Genomic DNA, 25446 nt, shown 5'->3' with positions numbered 1-25446 from the left:
ATTAGAACATTGAATTAATAAACTTGAGAGGAAAAAAAAAAAAACCATTTTTTTAGATGACAATATGCCATAATAATTGAAAACTATTTAGATCAAAATAACATTTAGGGTACTGTACATAAAAATAAAAACAGTAAATTTAATATAATGAAGTATGTGAAAAAATTACAATAATAAAATTATGTAATTATGAAAAATCATTGATTTCTTCCAAGATATGACAATAGATACATATTAATACTAGGACATTTCATGACTTTGTTGTATTTCAATAGAATTGAGTTGGAGACTGAATGAAAGAGGTGATCCTTGCACCTGCTAGACATGGAAGAGACAATTCTTACATTTGCTACTCCATAGAGCAGATTTTTACACTTGTTGACACAGGAGGTGATCCAAGAACAGAGCAATTGGTGTCAGTTGCTCTGTTCTTGTGTTTTGTTCTGTTTTCTGTTAGGTGCATGCAGTACTTTTTTCTTTTGCTTCCTACATTCTGTTAGGTGTGCTCAATTGAATCAGGGAGCATGGACTTGGTACTTGACCACACTCTATCTCAAAAACAAAGTCACAGAACTCTGTTTTTTGTTAGTTTTTGAATTCCTTATTGCAATTAATGGAAAGTGGCAAAGTTTAATAAAAATCACGAATGAAATTTTGAGAATGAACACAATTCTGTAAGCCACATAAAAGATGTTTTGACTCTCTTACAGTCAAATCTTGGGTTATGAATGCCTCTGCTTACAAACAAAATTTTAAATGCCATACTTGCTTCAGTTTGCATGTGATAACTTGGTTTCCGAACAAGCTACATGGCAGAGCCAGTCACCAATAGTCAACCTCCTATACTTTCTATGTTAAATTAAGTTGACAGCCTGATCAATCAACAATGGGACTACCGGTATTGATATTTGCCGTGCGTCATTAGATGTCACAACACGAACCATCAATGATAATATTCAATATATCAAGATTTTAATGCACATGCAGGGACGATACTACTACTGGTTTTTGGTACACATCACAATTCAATTTAAATCAAATTAATTCATAAAAACCACATTAATTGACATTTGCATAATATAAATGGCATCCACTGATTAATATTTAAAGATGCTTAACTCAAATTAAATAACAAACATTTATTAATATAATAATAATTAATATTTAATTTAATATCTATTAATGCTAGGTAGCCAATTAATTAAAACCAAAAATAATAATTTAACTCTGGTTTTTACACTGAAACTGAAAATAAAATTAAAATCAAATCAATTGAAACAAGTATGTGTCTGTCTTGATTAAATTGGTTATATTTCATCCAGGTGGAGTCTATTCTCTATTTATAACACTTTCTCACTTTTTTTCTAAAGTGATGGTTTCAGTTTTGGTTGACAGTGACAGAACATTTTGCTTCTAATGAAAATATGTATATATATTATATATAAAGTGGATATAGATAATCTTATATTGCAGTTGTAGGCATTTTTATGAATGAAATACAGCTAAAAGGTAAAAAAAGGTTTTGTTTTGGGGGTCGGGAATAGATTGATTCATTTTACATTGTTTCTTGTGGAAAAATTTGTTTGTTTGAAAACAAATTGGTTTCTGAACAAGTTAAGTTCGTAAATTGAGGTTTGACTATATTATTGTTATTATTGGAATGTTATGTGCATTTGTACAATCTAGTAATCATTGTTAGTTGAATAAAAAAAAATTCAATAATCTTTTAATTATTATAAACAGATTTATGTAGTTTGATATTAGTTTATGTAAATGGAGTTGTTGTAATGAAAAATGTTAATGCAAAATATTGAAAAATCTATAAAAGTAAAAATCATTATTCTAATAATTTTTATTAAAATTACAATAAAATCAAAGAAATTTCATGTAACATTATGTATTTTTTATTATTAGTGGAATCGTTGTGCCACAACCTCAAAGATTACAGACGGCAATATCTTTATATTCAAATAATTTATGTGGATTAGTATTGTTAGTTGATAATAGAATTAATAGCTATACAGGAATAAAAAGAGGTAAGAAAATTACATGTAATGTTTATTATGTATTAAAACTGTCATGATGATGGTTTTTTAAAATAATACTATATGTTAATGTAAATATTAAATTTTTTTATTCTATATATTTGCTGTTTTTATTATAATTTACTTTGTGTTTGAATAATTTTAAATTTGTTCTCTAAATATAATGATATCAACTTAAAAAACTAAAACTTCTATTATACAGTATAAAATTTAAACCAAAATCACTGTTTTTGGCTAGTTTATATTTTGCTTCAAATAAATTAGCACTTAATGTAAAGTGAAGAGTGAAGGTTTTAATATCACTTCATCAAAATAAGCTGATTAGTTCTCTCTTAACTTAAAATTATATTTTCTTTTAACTTTGGACAAAAATATTTTCATATTTTTAAACAATGCTGATTTATGGAACATTTATAATTGATATCTTTTTAATTAAAAACAATAATATATAGCTTGTTTCACATATCTTTGTTGGGCTGTAAAAATGTACAGTAGCATGGACAAGTGTACCAACACTACTAAATACCAACTAAATACTAAGTACCAACACTAAAATAATCATCTGTCATACCAACACTACTGATGTGAAAATTAATAAAATAACTATGTATTTACTGAAAAGCCAGCAAAAATTTGAACACAAGTGCCTAACTACCAGTAGAACGTAGAACAATCAGGAGGCAAACGTATTCTATAAATCAAAGCAGGGAACAATCCCAGCGAACGGCAATTAACTAAAAAGCCTAACTTGGAAGAAGTCCTGCATAACTTCACAACAGTCTTTCTATAGTATTTGGCCAGCGTAGCCATACCAAAATAATCATCCATCATACCAACACTACTGGTGTGAAAATTAATAAAATAACTACATTGATGAAAGATTATTTTGGTATACGCTGGCTACGCTGGCCAAATACTATAGAAAGACTGTTGTGAAGTTATGCAGGACTTCTTCCAAGTTAGACTTTTTAGTTAATTGCTGTTTGCTGGGATTGTTTCCTGCATTGATTTATAGAATATGTTTGCCTCCTGATTGTTCTACGTTACTACTGGTAATTAGGCACTTGTGTTTGAAGAAAGCGATAAGATATGCTAGGAGAAGAAGATATTTGTTAGTGGGCAGTGTTATCCGATTGGAAAATTATTTTTATGAACGGGACTCTGACATCCTGACCAGAATTAATGCAAGCGTCGTCCCGTTAGCAGATTCTATTACTAGGAGACTCCACAAGCAACATCATAAGAAAACAGAATGGCTGTCGACATTCCAATGCCAGAAAGAAAACCAAATACATCATTCTCTTGTATGTTGGGATGGCATACAACCTCTGCCCATACTGGTTAACTTAGTCAGCTTGGGCCCTACATTTGCTCCTTCTCTTCCGGTGGAGTTAACTAATGTTATACCGGATGTTGAGAGGATGGTTGAAGATCTTGGCAATACGCATAAGGAATATTTCCGATGGAGAGCTTTCTTGACGATCTGTAACCACAGGGTCAAGGCACAGGATGAATGATCATATTGGAATGCCATACATAATTCTAGACGATGGCTGAGTCATAACGATGTAGTCGCCGTAAGGGTGGACAAATCCAGGAGCATTGTTCTTGTGAAAAGGGATACGTATAGAAACGGCTTGCATGAATATATCCACAACACTGAATGCACTAAGGCTCCCAGCGGATTTTTGGAAAGGATGCAAGCAAGGGTTGCACGTATGACTAATTCCCCATTGGCTAGAATACTAAAGGTAACTAAGACAACTTTCTCAACGCCGATTTCACCACACTTACTTGCTTTCGTCAAACTCCATAAAGCCGGTAAAACAACTATGTCTGGTCATCAACAAGTCGAGATCTCCGACTATTCTTATGGAACGTATGCTTAACTCTTTTGTAACCAGCACCATCGAGGAGTATCTGTATACTGTGTCTAATTTGGTACAGTTGATAGACAGATTGAATGCACTTGACAGCTTTGATGGCATATACTTCACTGTTTGTGATTTTGAATTCATGTTCCCTTCCATCTGCATTGAGCCATGTTTTTGTGAGTTAAGGGATTTCCTCATTCGAAACATTAATGACTCTGTAAAGTACTATATTATTTTTCCGACTTTTCCAACGATTATCGACACTACTGCGTGCCGGAAATAGCCGTTCCCTAACGGGTACTTTATGCGGATTCGAGTTAGTGTGCCAGGCCTGGACTTTAAGCGTGCACCGAATTAAATAATGACAAAGTTTGTCAATAACAAAATCAAATATTTAATTAAACTTCTAGTAATAAACTATATACAGTATTTAGTAAAAATCAAACAATAATTTATTCAATGAAATTCAACAAGAATCAATCCGACAAACTCAAATCAATCTATTTCTAACTTAATTCTATTCCCCTTTGGAATTCGACAAAATCAAAGAATTAACTTATAAACAATAATTCTTATAAATTAAAGATCCTAATCGTCACCTCAATATACTAGGAACCTATTTCCTCAAACTCTCAAGACTTTCTATAATCGTCGATCCACAAATCGAATAACTTCAAAATCCTATCGGACACCTCTCTCGTTCACTGCTACGAAGCTCACCAAAGCTCGTTGCTATCAGGAATTCACCTCGTTCGTTTTCACTTGAGTTAGAGGCTTTATAGTGTGAGGTGACGTCACAATTCTGAATGAGCTCACTCTCCTCATTTACATACTTATCTGTAACATTAAATTTTTCTTGTTTATCTGGCAGATTATTTTCCGACAATACTTCGCTAACCTTTTACATTATTCTTTTTAACAATTATCGGGATGCTTTATTCTTTTAAGGTTTAGCGATTCCTAACTGGGTTGTGGGGTCTTCCCCCCCCTTTTTCTCGGTGCGGACTTACTTTTTTCCGCTCGGGAAGCGCAAGTGTGCGCGAGTTTTTCTACGGCGCTTTTCTTTCGTCGGTGAGTTGGTTTTTCTTCTATTTTTAAGTTACTAAGGTGAATGGTGAGGAAACCTTCGTCCTAACAAAACATAAGCCCCAAACAAAAAATAGAATAATAAGCAAAATAAAAGTAAATAAAAATAACGTTCGGACTTGGTTCCTTACACCTCTTCTGAGCATCTTTCTGACATCTTGGAGTTGGCACATCTTATGTGTTACTCATCTTTTTTCGTATTTGAGGGAGATACTTTCCTGCAGTCTAGAGGAGTGCCTATGGGTAGTCCCATATCAGGAACCTTATGTGAATTGGTGGTCAGGCACCTTGAGCAACACATCTTACCTAGCTTTAACGAGGACATTATATTGTACGCTAGATACGTTAATGATGTGTTCATTGTTCGGAAGAAGAAACCGTACTTGGCGGCATTCATTGATATTTTCAATAATAATGCTTATGGCCTCTCGTTGAAAGCTGAACAGCAAAGCTCCACCAGCATGCATTTTCTCAATATTGACATTAGCTTACAACAGGGTTGTTTAACAACTAATGTATTCCGTAAGAACTTGTATGCTCCGTTTTTTATACATGCCAAATCACATGATCCTTCTGGTTACAAGGTCTCTGCTTTTAAGACCCTAATAAGAAGGGCTTTCACCTATTGTTCAAGCGCAGAGGATAGGAAAATGGAGCTGGAATCTATTTTGAATGTGGCTAGACTGCATGGTTACACTAAGTGCCTAATTAACAAACTTATAGCGCACTGCCAACAACCTAGGAATGTGGCACTTCAGGAAAACCTGTCCTATGTTCCTATTACTTGCAACAGGATCCTTCCTAGCACCTACAAACAAATAGCCCATTATGCGAGTAAAACTATCGCTTACAGAAGATCGTTGACCATTTTTTCATGTTTACGAAACTATAAGGACTGATTTGATCAGAATTGTATTCCGGGAATATATTCTATCCCTATTTATGATCATAGGGTGAATATATTGGTGCTACTGCACGCTGCCTTAAAACAAAGATCAAGGAGCACAAATACTCAATTCAAAAATGCCTTTCCACTACGGCATTGGCTTCTTTCATGCTTGATGATGACGTCAGGGTGGACTTTGATAATGCACGTTTAATACAAAAGTGTGAACACCAGACCAGCCTCAAATATCTAGAACAGCTGCAGATTTTTAAAGAGTTCAGGAAGGGAACAGCCATCAATTTCAAGGAAATGGACTCATTGGCAACGACATGGAGGGCATATTATGACGTATAATAGATGCGTGTCATATAAGTTTACATGTTTTATATAAACATCGGAATTCTTTAAAAGCAGGAAACCAGTTTCACAAATAATTTTATTAAGGCTCTGCATTGGGCATGCGCATAACTTCGATTTTCAATTTTTCAAACTCTTGGAATTTGAACCTGAAGATGACCATTGAAGACGGTGGAAAACTTTCATTTGAAGTGAATTTTTGCTGGTTTTTTGGTAAATACATAGTTATTTTATTGCTGATAAGTATGATGTATTATGAAAATAGATCTCTTGAACTGCTTAAAACTTTCAAAGTGCCAACATCTCTGTACCAGAGAGTACAAACATGTCATTTGCTAATTTTGATGACATCTTAGAGAATACACCAGAACACCAAAATCCAACAAATAAATGGTACTTCAATGGCAAAACAAACATTTTCTACCATCTTAAATATGGCCATTGTCAGGTTAACTCTGTTGTGGAATGCAGCTTGATGTAACAAACAAATTAAAAAATAAAACTTGCAAATTCTATGTATTTGTTGTCTTTATTATAATTTACTTTTAATGTGTTCCTGTAACAAATCTTTAATTGCTTGTATGTTTCCACCATATATGTATATATATATATGGTGGAAACAGACATGAATGAGAAACTTGTGAAGGATTGTCATGCGAAACCACTTTAAAATATTTGCACACACAATGGAGAGCAACTGGAGTGAATGTTAGTAGCCAAACAACATGCTGAACGTTGCACAACTTGTACTTCAACTGCTATGTTCCCAAGAGGAAGCCAATCTCTAACAAAAAAGCAATGACAAGTGCATGTCAGAAGGTGCAGAGAGAGGTTCATGTGGGGACAAGACAACTGGAATAATGTTCTCTTCATTGAAGAATTTCTGTTTTGTCTCTCTTGTGACCAAGGCCCACATATATGGAGAACAACCAAAGAGACCTTTGAAAAGGACTGTATGAAGAGATCCGTGAAATGTGCATTGTCCATTGTGATCTGGGGGTGTATGAGTGCTAATGGCATAGGACAACTGTGCATTCTTCGGGAATGTGTCAATGCACAGACATATCAAGACTTCTTAGAGACATTTATGATACCATTGGCAGAGGATTTAGTTGAGGAAACATTTCTATTTCAACAAGACAGGGCATCCTCTCATACTGAAAAGTCAATGATATGTTGGTTACAAGAACGACAGATTGCAATCCTGTCTTAGCCAAGCAATACCCCAGACTTATACCCCAATGAAAATTTGTGGGAAATCGTGAAACAACAACTACCCAACTTCTAAAGAGGAACTAGTGATGTGCATTATTTATTTTCAATAATTAATAAAATTGATGATTTTGTGAATACATTGACTTATTTAATTATTTAATGTGTTTTCTTTATTAGATTTTGCTGCTGTTTGTCAGCTCTCAACTGAATTTCATTTTCTGGATTTAGAGTGTCAGTTGGAGTCAATTCGTGACAATTCCAAACAGGCTTCAGAATGGCGGATGGTTAATGGTCCTCAAGTAGAAAGTGGAAGCAGTGGAAAATCTAGCATATCTTCAGAACATCAAGTTAGTTTTTGTTTCCACTTGATGTTTTATATTTCTATTAATAAATTCTAATTTTTTTTCTTTCTCTCTCTCTCTCTTTCGTTCTTGCGTATTTTAATATTTTTTTACATTTTTCAGTTTTTAAATGTGTACATATATATATAAAGTTGAAATAAATTGTCGCCGCAACACTTTTCTTTCACAAAAAATGTAGAAAAGGCGTCGCCGGGAATCGATAAATCGTCATGAAATTTTGTAGCGAATAATCTATATTGGGAATAAGGGACGAAGACCGTGGGCGAGCGAGCGAAGAGAGTTAGGTAAAGCCCCTAGTAAAAGCATAAAATATTACTTAAAACACGTTTACATTGCTCTCAGGAATTATTATTTCATTTTCAGTTCATATATGTTCATTTTTTTCGGATAATTTCGATCAGATATTTCTCTAATATTGATCAATCTCTTTGAATGTTTAAAAAGTCATATTGGAAAGGTTAAATGTAACGATATGCTATTNTCTAGCATATCTTCAGAACATCAAGTTAGTTTTTGTTTCCACTTGATGTTTTATATTTCTATTAATAAATTTATTCTTTTTGTTGATTTTACAATGATTTTTAATGAACTGTAAAGCAGTTACAATTAATTTTGTTGGTTTCTTTTTGTATAAGACTGAAAATTACTATAATTTTTTGTCTGGAATTCTTTGTGGCACATAATTCACATGTGAAATTTTTTATTGGCGAAACAACATGTCATATAATTTGTATAAGTTTACAGTGTCTTTGTTTTTAGGTGCATCTACAAAAAAATTATACAATTTTAAGAACATTTAATAATTACAACAAAATATTTTCAAGTCTAAGAAAGAAATTAAACATTTTAAAGTAATATAGTAAAATTGCAAATATAAAAATTTTAACAGAAATACAAATGAAAGATATTGAAATTATAATGATTTTAAAAGCAGATAAAAGAATGATAAAAATAACCAATAATATAAATTAAGAAAAATTGGGAATAAAAGTGAAATAAGAATGAGACCTATGAACAAAAATAAAAAATAACAATTAAAAATATAAATATTTGGTGCAAGGCATTGAGCTAATCATTTAAAAGCTGAAATAGCATGATCCATATGCTGGGATATCTAATGTACGGTTGTTACACTGTTCTAATGTAGAAATGTATAATGATTTCCAAATGAAAATAGGTTTTCATTCAACACCCAAAAATGTCTGAAAGCAATGCAAGATTTTTTGTGTAATGGTCTGAAAGGAATAGCCATAAGTATGAAGAAATATGCACAATTTATTGCATAAAATAAGTACTTACATCAATACAGTTTGATAACAATGGCGTGTATCATGAGCAATGGCAAACTTTTCGAACATACTCGACATTAACTTGTTATCACTGTGTGACAGTTTGCCTTTCCGTTGTTTTTTGTATGATGTTATCAAACTGTATTGATGTAAGTACGTATTTTATGCAATAAATTGTGCATATTTCTTCATACCTATAGCTATTCCTTTCAAACGTTTACACAAAATGGCGTATATCGCTTTTGGACATTTAGGCGACAATTTATCTTATCCGTGTGAACCACGTCGTTTCATACTAATTAATTGATGCTCTAAAACTTTCTAATTGGAAAGTTTGCTCTATCTGTTTTCATTTTCGATTTGCACTGCCTATCTTCTAAATTTCACCACTAGGGGCACTACCATCATTTGCATTAGGTTGGGCATAGTCGCTTTACTATACCATTACCTCACTTGCATAGCTGTAACTCTCTCCATTCGCAAGAATTTTCTGGTTAAAGGGACTTTCCTATGCACCCTTTATATCTTGTAAAGAACAATGTGTTGGAGGAATTCCATAGATTTTATACTACTGTTTTACGGAGGTCTCTGAAAGTGGACTGCCCATCAGGACTCCTGTGTTTTGTATATCTATAGTAAGAAGTGGAGCATTGTGTATGTGCAAGTTCAGGTATATATTTGTGATAATGGGCAGCTGTTTGCGTAGCTTTAAATAAAAAGTTCTTTTGATGCACAAAAGCAGGTCTGTCGAGAGATGAAGCAAATGTATTTATGTATTAATCACCTCAGTAACCTTAGTTTTATTCCAGTATTATCTTAAAAATAACAAACATTTTTGAACAGCTTGATTGTCTTCTTCAGGTCAGTTATGTGTGTTCCATTTAGAATGTTTGTTCTGTCACATTATACATTCAAATTGAAAATACAAAATTTAAATTTACTTGACTGACCTGAAGCAGGACAGTCAAGCTATTCGAAAACATTTGTTATTTTTAAGATAATACTGGAATAAAACTAAGGTTACTGAGGTGATTAATATTTACATTTTTCCAGTTTTGATGTAGTTATTAAGTTGTAGCTATATATTTTTCATTTACTAAGTGTGTGTCCTGTAGAAGTTCAGCTAATTTATCTGGATCCATTATGATAGAATTATTCCCTTTTAGATGTTTTGCTAATATTTTATGGATAGTTCTTTCAACTAGGTGTGTGGGAGCACTAGCTCTGTCCACTATAGGCCTGAGAGATGTTCCTGGTTTGTGCATTTCAGTGAAGACAAATAGTCTAAGTGTGTAGTCTTTCATCTTCCATGTCTTCTCTTTGGAATAATGGATTCAGTGGAATTGTAATGCTTAAGGAAGTACCAGACTGAGAATTTAGGAATGGAGAGTTTCTTCCAGTTTCTCTTATTGAGATATCAGCTAAATGTTTTTTGGCAATCTTTCCCCTGATTTCAAGAGAGCATTGACTTTTTCATATAAGGCAGTACAAAAGACAGATGTTTGGACCTATTGGATGACAGTGCATTCATTTGCCATAATGCAAAGCAGATTATGCTGGTAGGAAATTATAGGAATTGACAAGATGGCCACTGTTGTCAGTATTGCACAAACTTCAAGGCCAGTGTTTTTACTGTGTGTGAAATATTTTCATATGACCTCTGCAATAATTTTTGAATTTCATCTTACATTTCTGTATGACCAATAACATAAAAGCTTTTGTTTCCTGATTGCATTGCCTCACATCCTCAATAACAATGCTGTCCATAAATGATAAGAACATTAACTAAGATGGGTTGCCCAAACTTCTAGTTTAAGAGGAAGTTACAGTACATTGTATGACTTGTTTTTCAGCTTGTTGTACTTCCTGTGGTTACTTGGAGGCATAGACATTCTTTGATTTTGTCTGCTGTGTTAGATATCCTGTTTGTCAGGTCTTTATCAAGCATTTCAGCTTGTCTGTTGAATGTGGTCACATAATGTTTCTCAATAGCATTCCTGTTTTATTATTATTGGTATTTTACTTTTGTTTGTCAGACAGTATGTTAATAGTCATTTTCTTCTTTTTATGTGTTGACAATCTTTAATGCTACTTAGTTCTTCATCTTGTTCTGGATTGTCTTGATCCTGCAATTAATCTTCCAGGTCATCTGCCATTTAAATAATGGCACATGGATTTTGGTTTTATTCCTAATTTTTAATTTCTATTATAATTAACTCAAGTAACAAAAATAATTTAATAATTGAACTAATGTTTTTAGTAATATTTAGGTTCTTAAGATAGAACAGAAACCAACTTTAAAAATACAATCAATCAAATGATTTGAATTGTAATATATATTGCATGCACATAGGTTGAATAAGCAAATTGGTTAATATTAAACATAAACTTAAAAATAAATACATAAAAATTGATAAAATATCTAAAGAAAATGGCATTAAATAAAAATATTGTGTAAAAATGAATATAAATAAAAATTCACTTCATAATCAGTAAATATATAATAAAGGAAGTGCAAAATCAATATAAGTGTAATAATAACAAAAATAAACTAGTAACTTCGAACAATGCCTTCCACTCATGGTGCCATGACTCTACTGTTTATAAAGTGACTTATAGATTTGAGTACTCCCAAAAATTTGATTTAAATTGAGATGGAGTTGATGCACAAGGTATTATACATGTCCTGTCAAAAAAGATGTCAACATCCTGGTCAGAGGCAAAGGTGTAGTTATGCATTTCCTGATTGAGTCTTCATGTTTTTTGATCCTAGTATGCAGAGATCAACAAATGGCATCAATATGTTCATAGGGATGCTCTATGCTGTTGTTGCATGAAGGCATTGAGTGAATTCCTGGAAGAGATGTTTCATCAGCAGGATCTGAGAGGAAAATCTGTAATACTCTTAATAATTTAACTCTTTCCGAATCTCTCGCAATTACCATTTACACACAGACAATTTGAGGACAGGTTATAATGAACTGATAAAAATGATTTTAACAAAATACAAAAAATGATGAAAAATAATTTAATTTAAATGGTGGTATGATTGTGTAACAAAACAATTTTTGCTATTTTTTTCCCTTGAAGTTTATTGATATTTTATTAAGTTTAGGAAATTTATTAAGGGACAATTTTGATAAATTTATAGTTTTGTAAATGGATTCTATGGGATTTGTTAATGAATAATAAATAAATGAATGGCTTTTTTCGTTTTTTTCAAATCAACATTTACAATTGTGAATTAATAACAAGATAAATTACTTTTATTTAATAAAACGTTTTATTTTTAATTTTAATGACTCAGCAATTATAAAAAATTATGTAACTGTTAATTAAAAAAATAACTAATTAAAAAGTTGGAGAAACAATTAGCATATGTGTGTAGTAAGTCAAATGCTGTTTTATTTTGTCAATAAGCCATACTGTAAGGGATGTGAGATGCAAGAAATTTGTGCAGAGTTGGTCAGGAAAAGTCATTGAATTTAAAACAAACATTTGAATAGGATCCTTGTATATATTAGGACTGCTCAACCAGTTGATTATGAACTACTAGTCAGTGGCATAGCTACATATTTAGCACCTTGGAGCAAGTAGAATCGGTGTGCCCCCTTGTTCCTTGGAAGAGATCTTGCAAAATTTATTTTGAACATTTAATTTAAAAACATATATTTAATTATTTCGATTTAAAACCTTACTTAATTTTATTTGAGATTCGAGGCATTTCAACAATAAGATATTCAATTTAATAAACACAAATATAATAATAAAACAAAATATAATTCTTTACATACGGAGTACCTAATAATATTTACTACATAGTATATAACCACCATGGGCAAATGCGGCTCCAGCTGAACGTGTTAATTTCTGCTTTTTATTATTTTTACAATTTTATTTCCACAATTTTGTGAGAATATGTTTATAGTACAGAACATGTAACAATAAAACAGTACAGAAATGCAGTACAGAATAAAAAAGTACAGAACTGTGGCTCCCATGCATTTTGCAAGACCTACATTTTGGCTCCCACTGAACTCTTGCTTGCCCACCCCTGGTATATAAACTGTATTGACAAAATGTATGCAAGTTTAGTTTCATAACAAATACATAATGATACATAAAAAAAACTTCAAGATTGTTGTTTCTTTGCTTTTTCATTTGCAAATTGGTCAATTATTTTCTCCAGATCAAGTTGACAAGCTATTGTTTATTCAATTGATATAATAGCTAGAGATAAGATGGTGTTGTGACATGTTACTTCTTAAAAATGTTTTGATTAATTTTAGTTTTGAAAAACTTCACTGTACTGTTGCTGTCATTGCCTGTAAAGTTAAAAAATGAGGCATGCTGCAATAATGTGGGAGAACTTACTTGAGGCTGCAGTGTGAAAGTTTGGCAACTTTGCTTATAGAAATAATTTCGTTTACCTGACTATAAAAACACATTTTAAATCAAAGCAGTTGAGGTCCAAAACTAGGCGAAATTTGGAGGGATATGCCAATTGTAAAAATTCTGATTTTTTTTTTTCAGAATATTTTTATTAGATGATGCAACAAGCTATGCAAGTGATAAGCACTTAAAAAGTATACAGTACATTTCTATGCATTTGTAGCTAGAACTATTTTAAGATGATCAATACAAAACCTTCCTCACTTATTTCTAGCCGTTTGTACTTGAGTACGAACATTTTCGGCTTTCTTAATAGGCCTTCTTCAGGTACACTGTGGTCTGTTAGAGCATCAGTTGGTAGAAGTTTAAACACTGCCAATGTTTACCTAGGTATCATCTTACCAGTGATGTCATCGTTGATGATAGGTATAGACGATACTGAGGGCGAAAAATTCTTTCTTTTGGTAAAAAAGGGAGGTGTGCAGATAGTACATGATGGGATAATCGCTAAAGTTGGGGAATAAATTGTAAAGTAAGCGCGCTATGTAAAGAAGATGCACTGTCATGATGGGGTTAATGAGGAATGATGTCATAGTAGACGCCGTAAATAGTTAACGATACAGTAAGAAGAGGCGTGCGAACGACCGTAGATGGGAAAGGGCGAACGACCGTAGATGGAAAGCAGAATTGGAAAATAAACGTGACAAGTAAAAAAGCGCTAACGGTTGCACGCGGCGAGAGTGGGTTGGTCTATTTAGTTTAAGGGGTTGTCGAAGAGTGATTTCCATGCGGAGGAGAGCAAGTCTGCATCTCTGCTGTTGATACAACTGTCTTTGAGGGATTGCTTAAATATTTCAAAACTATTCTAAGCTTGGTGTGGTTGCGCATAGGAATAATAATCCTTGCCTCTTCCCATTTGGTTGTTATACTAGGTTCGCTTGCAAACTGGGCTAGGGTGGAAGTGAACTTTTTGTTGTATGCATTGTACTTGTGCTCAGCTATCCTCCGCTTAAGTGATCTATTGGTTGAGCCAATGTATGTTAGCCTCTTGCACGGGTTAGATCTGCTGTCCTTTAGTGGGACCGTGTAGACTCCTGGTGTCCTAGCTTTGCTGCATTTGTCCTTGGTATTAGCCAGAAGTTTATAAATCGTAGGGTTACGTCTGTATGCAAGAGTAGCATTGACCTTTTTTTTTTTTTTTGCTATGAATTTAAAGGCTTGGCTCACTCTAGGGTCTAAATCGACGGTAATGTGCTTACTTTGTTGCTTTAGAGCAGTGGTTCCCAATTAGTTTTTTCTGCGTACCACTTCAAGAAAGAGCTCAAACTCGCGTACCCCTTATAGCAGAAATTCATATTAATCCACACTAATATAAATTCGAAGGTAATTCTGTCTGTCTGTCTGTCTGTTTGTTAATTTTTCACGTCTAAACCACTGAACAGGTTTTAATAAAATTTGGCACAGAGATAGCTTACATGTTGGAGATGAACATAGACTACATTTTACTGCGAGAAAATATCTTACTCCTACGAGAAAATTTGATATAATGCGGGCGAAGCTGTGGATAGACAGCTAGTGATAAATAGAATAAGTTTTTTTTTTTACATTTATTACCTTTAAAATACAATTCTAATAATAATAAAAATAACATAAGGTTATTTAATTTTAATGTGACAAATGTGCACGATTTTCTTTGCACAACTTTGCAAAATCTGGTTGCTTTTTGATCAGCTTTAGTCTTGAGTCATCTTCAAGTTGAAGTCGGTGACGATGTTTAGTTTTCATGTTTGTCATGGCCGAAAATCCGCTCACGCAGAGGTGTGTTGTGCAAAATGGTAGTAAATATTTTATTGCCGCTTCGCTGACAAGAAGATAATGATAATTGTACAATTTTTGTTTCTTGCGTAAGAATTTCATTTAGGTATTGTCACAAATGCATTTTTTGATGAAATTTCGAGATTATTTTTAGTTATAAATAAACGAATTTGTGCATTCGACATCATTTTGTAAATTGCCAAATTTTTGATGGTCCATCCATTAGTTTTTTGATTGCTTCATCTCATGCATTTAAATTTTAAATCGACCGATTTTAGATTTCCGCGCACCCCCAGGGGTACGCGTACCACTAATTGGGAACCACTGCTTTAGAGGTTTGGAATTGACATCTTCAGTTGTTAAGCATTTATGAATTTTTTTTTTATACAGTACATATTTGTCTAATGGAGTCAAATCTAATAGTTAATTGATTAATTATTAAATTCAAAAATATTTTTACCAGTGTTTTTACAATCGACCTTACTAACTTGATGCCCTCGTGATTCATGCACATGGAGCACTTTGCTCCAACTGCTCCACTGTAGCTATGCCTCTGCTACTAGTCAATTGCAAGCTTCCAGTTGATCACCAGTTCTCCATCTGTTACCTATAACAAAAATATAATTATTGTACTTGATTTTTGTAAGAAATAAGATAAAATAAATTGTGACGAGAATGACACTAGAGGTGTGTTGTCAATGAGATGTCATTAATATGATAGTGTTGCCAGCATGAAAATTGCCTTGGATAGCCAGTCCTTTGTCAGTGGCACATTGGTAGATTGTGAAGTCACTCAGTAAAAACTTAGTTTATACATGCACAAAAAGGTTGGGCAAGCCTTGTTCTATATAAGAGTCAAAAATAAGTGGAACTTGGTTACATAATACAGGTATCCTCTGATTAATGTGATTAAATGATCCTCAAAGCTATCATATATATATATCAAAATCATGTTAATCAAATAGTGGTACCTAAGTATTCAATCGAATAATCACCACCCATTAGAACAAATTTTTAGTTAATAACAAATATTTTTATTTTGTCATCTGTACAAAACGTATTCTATGATAAAAATGAATAACTAATTTAAAAATAAAATGAAACTTCAGAGCTGCTGCCTACCTTCATCAGGCAAAATTATATTCAGTCCAGTTTGTCTTTATTTAATGCATGTTGAATACAATCATTATGTCAGTGACACACTAAGATTTGTTGCAAGTTCAGGAGTTGTTATTCATCAATTTTTAACAATTTCTTCCTGAAATTTCTTTGTCAACAGGTTTTGGGTGTCTCATATGTTTTGTATCCTTTAGTTCAAAATTTCCTGAACAAAACTTTCAAAACTACATTTGACATGCCCAATGTTTAGAATCATCTTCCCTATACACACTAAGAGTATTTTTTACTGTTTGTACAGTTTATATCTTTAACAAAATTTAAAATGCATATCAGGCATTATGTATACATTTTATCTGCAGATATTTCGATTTGATTTTACGCAAACAAAATGTGAAGTAAACTTTTAAAATAAGCTTTTAAACAAAGAATCCAATATCACATTAGCAGTAATGTGTTAACTTTCACAACTGTTGTAATTAAAGTACAGATCTATATTGGAAATCATTCTTAGCACAAAGATAGCTGTGAGATTAGCCGGGGGTACACTAATTCGTTAGTACCACTTAATCGGCCTATTCCGTGAGAATAGTTCCCCGAGTTTCGAATCGTAAGATCCGATCGTAAAAAGTTTACATAGGAGAGCGTATTTTAAAATGATCTGAACGAGAAGTTCAGATGTTCGTCAGGATTCCTTGACACCAGTTAATCGATCTTATTATACGCGGATTAACACGCGTTTGCGATCTGATTCGGAATAAATTGAGGAGACATTCTTATAAAATAAAACAAGAGTAAATTTAATAAATCTCAAACAAACGAATACAAAAATTTCGATTACAACCATTTAGCGACAAGCTAGAGACTACGACTTAATCTATGCTAATGCGCGTTCGAGAGAGAGAGCTCACAAAATGATTCTAAACATACGACCTGTTAGTTGTCGTCTTCGTTTCTGTAGATATAGGACACCTTGTAGATAGAGTTCATATTACTTTCGTATGGGAGATCAATTCGTGCACAAAATATAAAAATATCACTTCTTCTAAGTGTAGACTCGGGACTTAGTCTATCGGACTCCGTTATGGGCGTTGGCCATCAGGAGGGAAACGTATGTGGAGTTTGTATGCTTCGGATCTGTCGAAGAACTCCCCGAATTCTGACTAATCTCCCCTTTTATTTCAAAATTTCGTCCAATCATCGTCCAGTAACTCTTTCGTGAGAACGGATGAGAGGGGGATGAATGAGGGGTAACCATTTCCCATCTGAGCGAGATTTTTAACCAGATACGGGAAAAACAGCGGATGTTCTCTTCTGTGGAAAGGAAGTGACATCTGTCATCTATTTTTCCCACTCTAAAACACTAGTTTTTTCACACAAAATGAAGTAATATTTTGTCGATATTTTAAACATATTAATAAAATTATTAACTTAGACCCAGGGCCTTTCGGATCTCACATAGCAAATTCACTAACACCTTATTTGTCAAGAAAAACGTATCTATGTTAAGTAAAGAAAGCAGTTAAAGCCGCATTAATTAAAACTTCTGCTGGATATATAAAAGGACTGTTACAATTAATTTTGCACATTAAGTGGGGGTTACCTGTATTTAATAAATAAAAACCACTTGATTACAGTATTACCTTAATCAAGTTTTATTTATTGGATATATACAGAGTTTTGCGATAGTTAGTTTTTTTGTAATAGTAATTTATGAATAATTTTTTTTAGTGAACCGTAATTAAGTTGAAATTTGCCTTTTCTTTGTAGAATTCCTCTTCATTGTTGAAATATGGTGATTTTTATATAACTCATCATTCCAATTTGTCTGAAGTGCATGTGGTATTTCATCTTGTGACGGATGATTCGTTACATCAAGCAGAAATTAATTCTCGTCATCCTGTAATTTTAGGATTACGAAATATTCTTCGAGTAGCTCACGAAAGAGACATTTGCACCATTACTATTCCATTATTATTAGTACATGAAATGTCAGAGGTAAAATGTTTTTTTTGTAATTAATAATAAATTTATATTTACTGGATAGATTTTTTTAATACAATAAACTCCCGATTATTTGGGCTAATGATGGGGTGAGGTGGCACGGATAATTCGAACTATAATTATTTATTTCTAAAATACAACATGTAGATTCACCGTTTTCAAATTTTTCAATTAACGTTTGTTTTTGTTTTATAGTAAGTACGACTTTCGATTATTAGGCATTTTAAGGATACTTATCCAAAAATTAAAAACAATATATCTTTTTTTATGTAATTTTACACTAAAAGTATTTGTGGGAGAGTTATTTGAAAAAATATTATGTATAATATGTATTATACATACGTACTGTACAAATAATCAAATCTTAAATTGTAATACGTATTATAACATGCAACTAAATGAAACTTTGTATAAATGTATCACTGTCGTTTTCTCCTCCAAAAAGAAATGTTCAGTGCAAAAGAAGCGGCCTAACTAAAACCAGTCCAGCTGACTTCAGATATCCCCACCACCTGCTTCAAATATCTAAATACGAACACGTACACACTTATAGGATGCGTAAACATGAAAGCGAGCAACTATTTAAAAAATACATACACATATAATTATTTTTTTTAAATTAAATTCATGCACGGATAATCCGCGCACAGATAATTAGGAGTTTACTGTATAACATTAAAAATGATAAAATTAAAAACAATAATCAAACATCTTTTTTGTTGCTGAGAAAGTTTATTTAAAACAAACATGTTCGACCTATTCCATAGGCCATTGTCAGGTTGACGATGGCCTATGGAATAGGTCGAAAACATTTGTTTTAAATAAACTTTCTCAGGGACGAAAAAGGTGTTTGGTTATTGTCTGATAAAATTTAAAAATTTTTCTATATTTTTCTAGAAAATTTTTAAAAATTATTTTGAAATTTCTGCGTGTTTGTCTTTTGAACGCTATGGAATAATCTCTTCGGTTCAAATGCTGCTTTTGTTATTCAAGAGTGAATCTTGAAATAAATAAGATCTAACCAGAGAAAAAGGAGCAGTAATAAAACATATTGTCTTGTAACTTCAGCAGTAAATTTAATAAATCATAACATTTTTGACCTAATACCTTCTCTTTAAAACAGCTTTTAATTTTTAAATTATTTCTATTGAATTCAATATTATTTTTTTATTTTAAATGGTATAATTCACTGAGGAAGGCCTATTCATTAGGTGTGTGCTTGAGCACGGCACACACCATCTGGTCTGTGGAGATGGATTACTTTGCCATCGTTTTATGACTAGTAGAGAGTTTCAACTACATTTTAAGATAAGTCTGCCAGCACCTTTATTGTCTTCCTTAACTTTCTTTGAACTTGTTTCTTGATGATAATAGTTTTGTATTGTAATGTCCACTACCAAATTGTTTGATGAAAGGCAAGCAATCACGATTAGAGATGTGTTAAAGAGAAAGCTTTCTTATATTCAAAAATTCCTAGACAATTACAATCCAGAAAGGGGTAAAGTACAGGTTGGATAAGGCTAAACTCGTTATGTAAAATTTTGGAAATCAAATGATTATGTGGCTTTGTTAAGCCATATTTCTTCTGTCTTTCCTTTCTCTTCATTACTCGTGACCACGTCTTATGGAAAAACCCCACTTCCGGCCTTTGTTTACTTGGCTACGATGTGGTTGGTTAAACCATGTGGTCCGACCTGTGTTAGACAATAGGGGCTGACGCTTGATTGGTCGAAGGGGGTGACGGACAAGGTGGACGAAAGGGAGGTCCGAACAGGAAGAGAGTCAGTTCGGGACGAGACCGTGTGGAGCGAGGACACGTTAGGACGAGCTAGGAAAAAAGGAAGTCGCCACGTGGAAGATCTGAGGTTTTTTTTTTCTTTTGACNCACTCCTCTACTAATGAGTCACCATCATTTCTCCTTTACGGTTTTGATCCCAAGTTCCCTCATGCATTCCCCGTTGAACAGACAAATGACCACCCAGGTATTCGGGAGTACCGTGACTTCCTGCTATCTAAGCTAAGGTACATCCGTGAATCGGCGTATGAATTAAGTCGCAACCGAAACAAACTTAACCGTAACCGCATCAATACAGGGAGGAAAGTGCGCAGCTTTGAGGTAGGGCAAAGGGTTTGGATGTTGAGGAAAGGGAAGAGACAAGGGAAATTTTCTCCCAAATATCTGGGCCCATTTCGTGTATCCCGCCTCCTGGGGCCGGTTAACGCAGAAATCGAAAGTTGTAATCGAAAGGAGAGAAGTATTGTACATATTGATAGGTTAAAGCCATGCTTCACTAATGTCTGTGATTCGCGGCAGAGGTGTGAAGTCCCGATCAGAGACGAGGAGTCACGAGCAAGCGAGACAGGGGATATTGAAGAGGAAGAAGACATCCCTCACCTCACTACGGCGCAACGAGCACGCCACATTGGGGATGATCAACGGAACCAGCAGCATCAAGGAAGTAATGATGACTCGGTGAATGAACCGGGAACAGAACAGAGAGTCAGTATCTCACACCCCTATAATTTACGGGAGCGGAAAGTGGACTATCGACGGCTTCACTTTGGAAGATGAATTTGTATTTCTCAACTCAGTAATTTTGTGTAGCATCTACATATTAAAGTTTATATTAATTGGTAATATGTATTTTTGGTAAGGGCGTATGTGGCTTTGTTAAGCTATATTTCTTCTGTCTTTCCTTTCTCTTCATTACTTGTGACCACGTCTTATGGAAAAACACCACTTCCGGCCTTTGTTTACTTGGCTATGATGTGGTTGGTTAAACCATGTGGTCCGACCTGTGTTAGACAATAGGGGCTGACGCTTGATTGGTCGAAGGGGGTGACGGACAAGGTGGACGAAAGGGAGGTCCGAACAGGAAGAGAGTCAGTTCGGGACGAGACCGTGTGGAGCGAGGACACGTTAGGACGAGCTAGGAAAAAAGGAAGTCGCCACGTAGAAGATCTGAGGTTTTTTTTTTCTTTTGACCAGTCACCCCTTTATTCTCCATTCTTTATGATTTTTCTTTTTCCATCTTTCGCTAAATTTTGGGCCCTAGGTTTAAAGTAATTATTTAAGTTAGATTTAAACTAGACTAAGATTCTATTGTCGGTTGAACGTGGGATCCACGTGCTGTGTCGGGACGAGAGTTCAGATCTGGTATTGTACTGTACAACCTAGTTTTAAGTATCGGTATTTTGCCTATTTGGATTCTGAAATTTTTTTTAATAAATTATATCAAAGCCGAATTATCCTTTGGGAGTCAATTATTTATCGTTCGGCTACAAATGGCGTCCNATCTGGTATTGTACTGTACAACCTAGTTTTAAGTATCGGTATTTTGCCTATTTGGATTCTGAAATTTTTTTTAATAAATTATATCAAAGCCGAATTATCCTTTGGGAGTCAATTATTTATCGTTCGGCTACAATCACTAAAAAATTCATGCAACACATCCATTGTTGTGTTTGCTGTGTGGGCAGTAGTCTCCTTCATTCACATCCAATAATGCAACAAATTGCTGGACAAGATCACAAGAAACTAAACTATTTCAGTTGTGTCAAAAAATAAAGGCCCTATCATGTGACAATGGAAAGTTGCACATGAAACTCTAATTTTCTGAGCATGTAATGCTTGTTATTGAAACACATGAGGATTTTCACTGTTTCATATTTGACAGTTTTGGCTGTCCACAGTTATATAATAGCTGTCCAAGTTGAACCAAGCTTTGTCCTGAAATAAACTTGATCCAATATCTCAAGTCCATCTTTGTTGACTAAAGAATGAAACTGATGACAATAATGTGCATGTTTTTTACAGTTTGGTTCCTTTGGTTCATGAATGATACCAATGCAGTAGGGATGCAGTTTTAATTTATTTATAGCCCCAAAAAGAGTAGTTGGTGACACTTCAACCTGTGAAGGTAATTTTCTCAGGGATTTTCTGGATTATCAATCAAACAACATATTGTTGACTTGTTAGAAACTGTAGTCTGAGGAAACTTCAACTGAAACTCTTCTCTCATGCATTTGTAGGACTTGTACTGAACATAAAATAAGACTTGACAATACATAAGCATTTGTCTTTGGAAAATGACACATCTGACACAGTGTAACACAATGAGTGCTTAAGTGAGACTAGTGCATAACAAGATTATTTCAACAGTTAGAGGATGTTAGCCTTGAGTGCATTGTTGCCACCTGCCTAATATGATGACTAAACTTTGTGTTATCTTTTAGGTTGCATCTATTTTGAAACACCCTGTAATTGAATGGAAATACTGTATAGTGAAAATTGATTGAGAGCTCATCTAATGCAATAGCGTAGTAGTATAACTAGTCAGATAAAATGTATAGTACAAAATGGAGTGATTGTTTTGAGATAAAGAACACATTTTTCATTTGAAGTAATTTTTACTACAGTATTGAATTAATATATTTTTAAGTTATCTTATCTAGTTTTGTTGATTGTGGGTTTTTTGACATTTGGAAAAGGCCAATGGCCATAGTGTTGTTTAGTTGAAATAAATAAAATAAAATATATTAAATTAATTTAATTGCCTTTATGTCCTTATTTTATAAAATTTATTATATTTATGTCTACTTGTACTTATTATACTGTGTTAAGTTTTTGCAAAATGAGGAAGTCTTAATCAGAAAAAACAATCTTTATTGTTTACCCGGTATTTCACCTAAACCTGGCAGGTGAAATACCAGGTGAACAATAAAGATTGTTTTTTCTGATTAAGACTTCCTCATTTTGCAAAAACTTAACACCAGAATATAAATTATTTTTACCTATTTTCATGTGTAAAATTTTGAGATACTATGTTGTTTTAATATGCATATTTTTGGTGGGGGAGAGTTTTAATGGTTTGATGGGTTCCTTGTGGACCGGCTAGTTCGCTTCATCCTGATTCAAAGGTTTTGATTGCGTTCAAGGGGTGAAGTAGTCTTAGGGTAGGGTGAGGGGTAATGGGTAATGATTGGAAGAAATCACATATTTCCTGTGAAAATATTTTCATAGGAACTTTGCAAAAATGGCATAACAACTTCCAACCAAATGGTACATTTAAATCTGGTTTTATGCTACAGTTCATATGTTATTGCTCTGATGTCTGTCTGGAAATATGTGACTAAATGTAGTTTGAAGGTTAGTGACATCATATTTCAACATAATTTTAAAAAATCTTATTTTTTCACTTACAGGATTATATAAACTATTAGGGACAGTCAAATGAAAACGAGACAGACTAAATAACAAGTGTGGCACAGAAGTTGGTAATGCAGGCATGTGTGTATATAGAAGTGCCCTCTATTGGGAATCAGGAAGGAACAGTGAACGTTCACCGCTGTGCCATTTGTCTGTTACACGTGCTCGAAGTGAGGTCGGTGAGTCGTGTGTGCGTCCAACATCACTGTGGAGGTCCACTGCTTGTTGACTTTCTGGAACACGGCACCACAATTAACGCACAACAGTACATAGAAACTTTGTAAAAATTGAAGCGTGCCATTAAATCCAAACACCCAGGAATGTTGACAGACAGCATCGTTCTGTTGCAGGATAATGTCCACCCACGTGTTACCAAGGTTATTTTGACTAGTCCATACACGTAGTCCATACACATCTTCCATACAGTCCCGATTTCTCCCCATGCGATTTTCATATTTTCGGAGCCCCAAAGAAAGACATTCGTGGTCGTCAATTTGCTTCGGACGAAAAGATGCACGCCTGGGTACAATCATGGTTCCGTAGGCAACCGCAAACATTTTTTTATGAAGGTATTGACCATCTTGTCTCACAGTGAGATAAATGTATTAACAGTTATGGCGATTACTTTTGAAATAACAAACAGTTTACTTATTTTTTTCCCATCTGTCTCGTTTTCATTTGACTGACCCTAATAAAAAACAGAAACTAACATATTGATAGTCAATATCAACTGTTCTGCACCAGTTTATTTTGAATAAAATTTACCAGATTTATGTAGTGATTACAGTCACTCCTCACTTAATGGTCAAGTTCTGTTCTTGTGACTAGGACATTGAGCAAATTGGTCAATAAACAAGGAGCTTAATTGATTTATTTATTCCTGATAAAGAAATGGTCTAAAGGAAACTCCAACTTGATAACTGTTTTTTATGTTTCATGCCAGTGCACTTTTCCTATAGGTTGATTTATCAAACTAGACCGCCACGGGATAGAATGACATTGAGACAGAATTTTCTTCTATGTATTTATTATGATATGCATTTTGGACCAAACAGATCCCCACTCAGTCATAATACATAGATCTCTTTATGAATTTCTAGGTATATGTGTGGTGTACCACCATATTGTTCTGTTGTATAAAACGAAAATATGTAGATATTTTCCTATCTCCTTTCTTCCCTCTTTGTTCTTTGTTCTATGGAACATTCTAGAAACTTCTAACCACGTGGAGTGAATTGACCTACTTGGGGAACAAAGGGGAAAGGGGAGCCCTGGAGGGTAAGAATGAGGGGGAACGGACACTTTTAGCCCGGACGTCGGAGAAGAAGGACGTGTACGAGAGATCTCTGGACTGTTTTAGCAGCAGTCAGAGATATAGGCCTGGATGGACCCACAGAACTTTGGCATAAAAGCACGCACATGATTAGTGGAAAAAAAGATTCCTTCTTCAGTGTAGAGGACATTTCCACCTGTTCCCCCCAGCGAACCGAGAAGAGTACGTATTGGCCATCTTCATTAAAACTAAAACGTTGACCACCATTGGGTACCCATCTCTCATTCCTCTTTCAATCTATACGTCTTAAATTCTGTCCCCTTCTGTTTTGTTCTTGATAATTAGTTTTAAGTCTTAGATATATATGTATTTTGTCACAATCGAAATTGTTGGTTGGACCTTGACTTTGTCGCAAGTTTTGTCTCAACATTCCTACCTGCGCGTGGGATTCTTTGTTCTTACGGGTAAGCCCAGTACCTAAAGGAGTGTCGGAATCGAAAGATCCTGTAGAACTAAAATTTAA

The 25446-nt window shown here is 33.9% G+C and overlaps 1 protein-coding gene across 2 annotated transcripts in view; it reads left to right on the top strand.

Annotated features, from left to right (window-relative positions):
- LOC111612585 (protein C12orf4 homolog) overlaps positions 1–25446 on the top strand; it is a 97744-nt gene that overhangs the window by 61286 nt on the left and 11012 nt on the right. The window contains exons 5-7 of one of the 2 annotated variants that reach the window (XM_023353815.1): positions 1915–2036; positions 7692–7810; positions 18208–18435. In XM_023353815.1, the coding sequence (XP_023209583.1) occupies positions 1915–2036; positions 7692–7810; positions 18208–18435 (469 nt within the window). Of the gene's footprint in view, positions 1–1914; positions 2037–7640; positions 7811–18207; positions 18436–25446 lie in introns of both variants that reach the window. The other variant, XM_023353814.1, reaches the window with a different exon arrangement.

The sequence above is a fragment of the Centruroides sculpturatus genome, unplaced genomic scaffold (assembly GCF_000671375.1).
Source record: "Centruroides sculpturatus isolate CEXI.00-Female unplaced genomic scaffold, Cexi_2.0 scaffold1681, whole genome shotgun sequence".
Taxonomy (NCBI): Eukaryota; Metazoa; Arthropoda; class Arachnida; order Scorpiones; family Buthidae; genus Centruroides; species Centruroides sculpturatus.
Note: the sequence above shows the minus strand (reverse complement) of the source record. Positions and strands in the feature narration are given on the sequence as shown.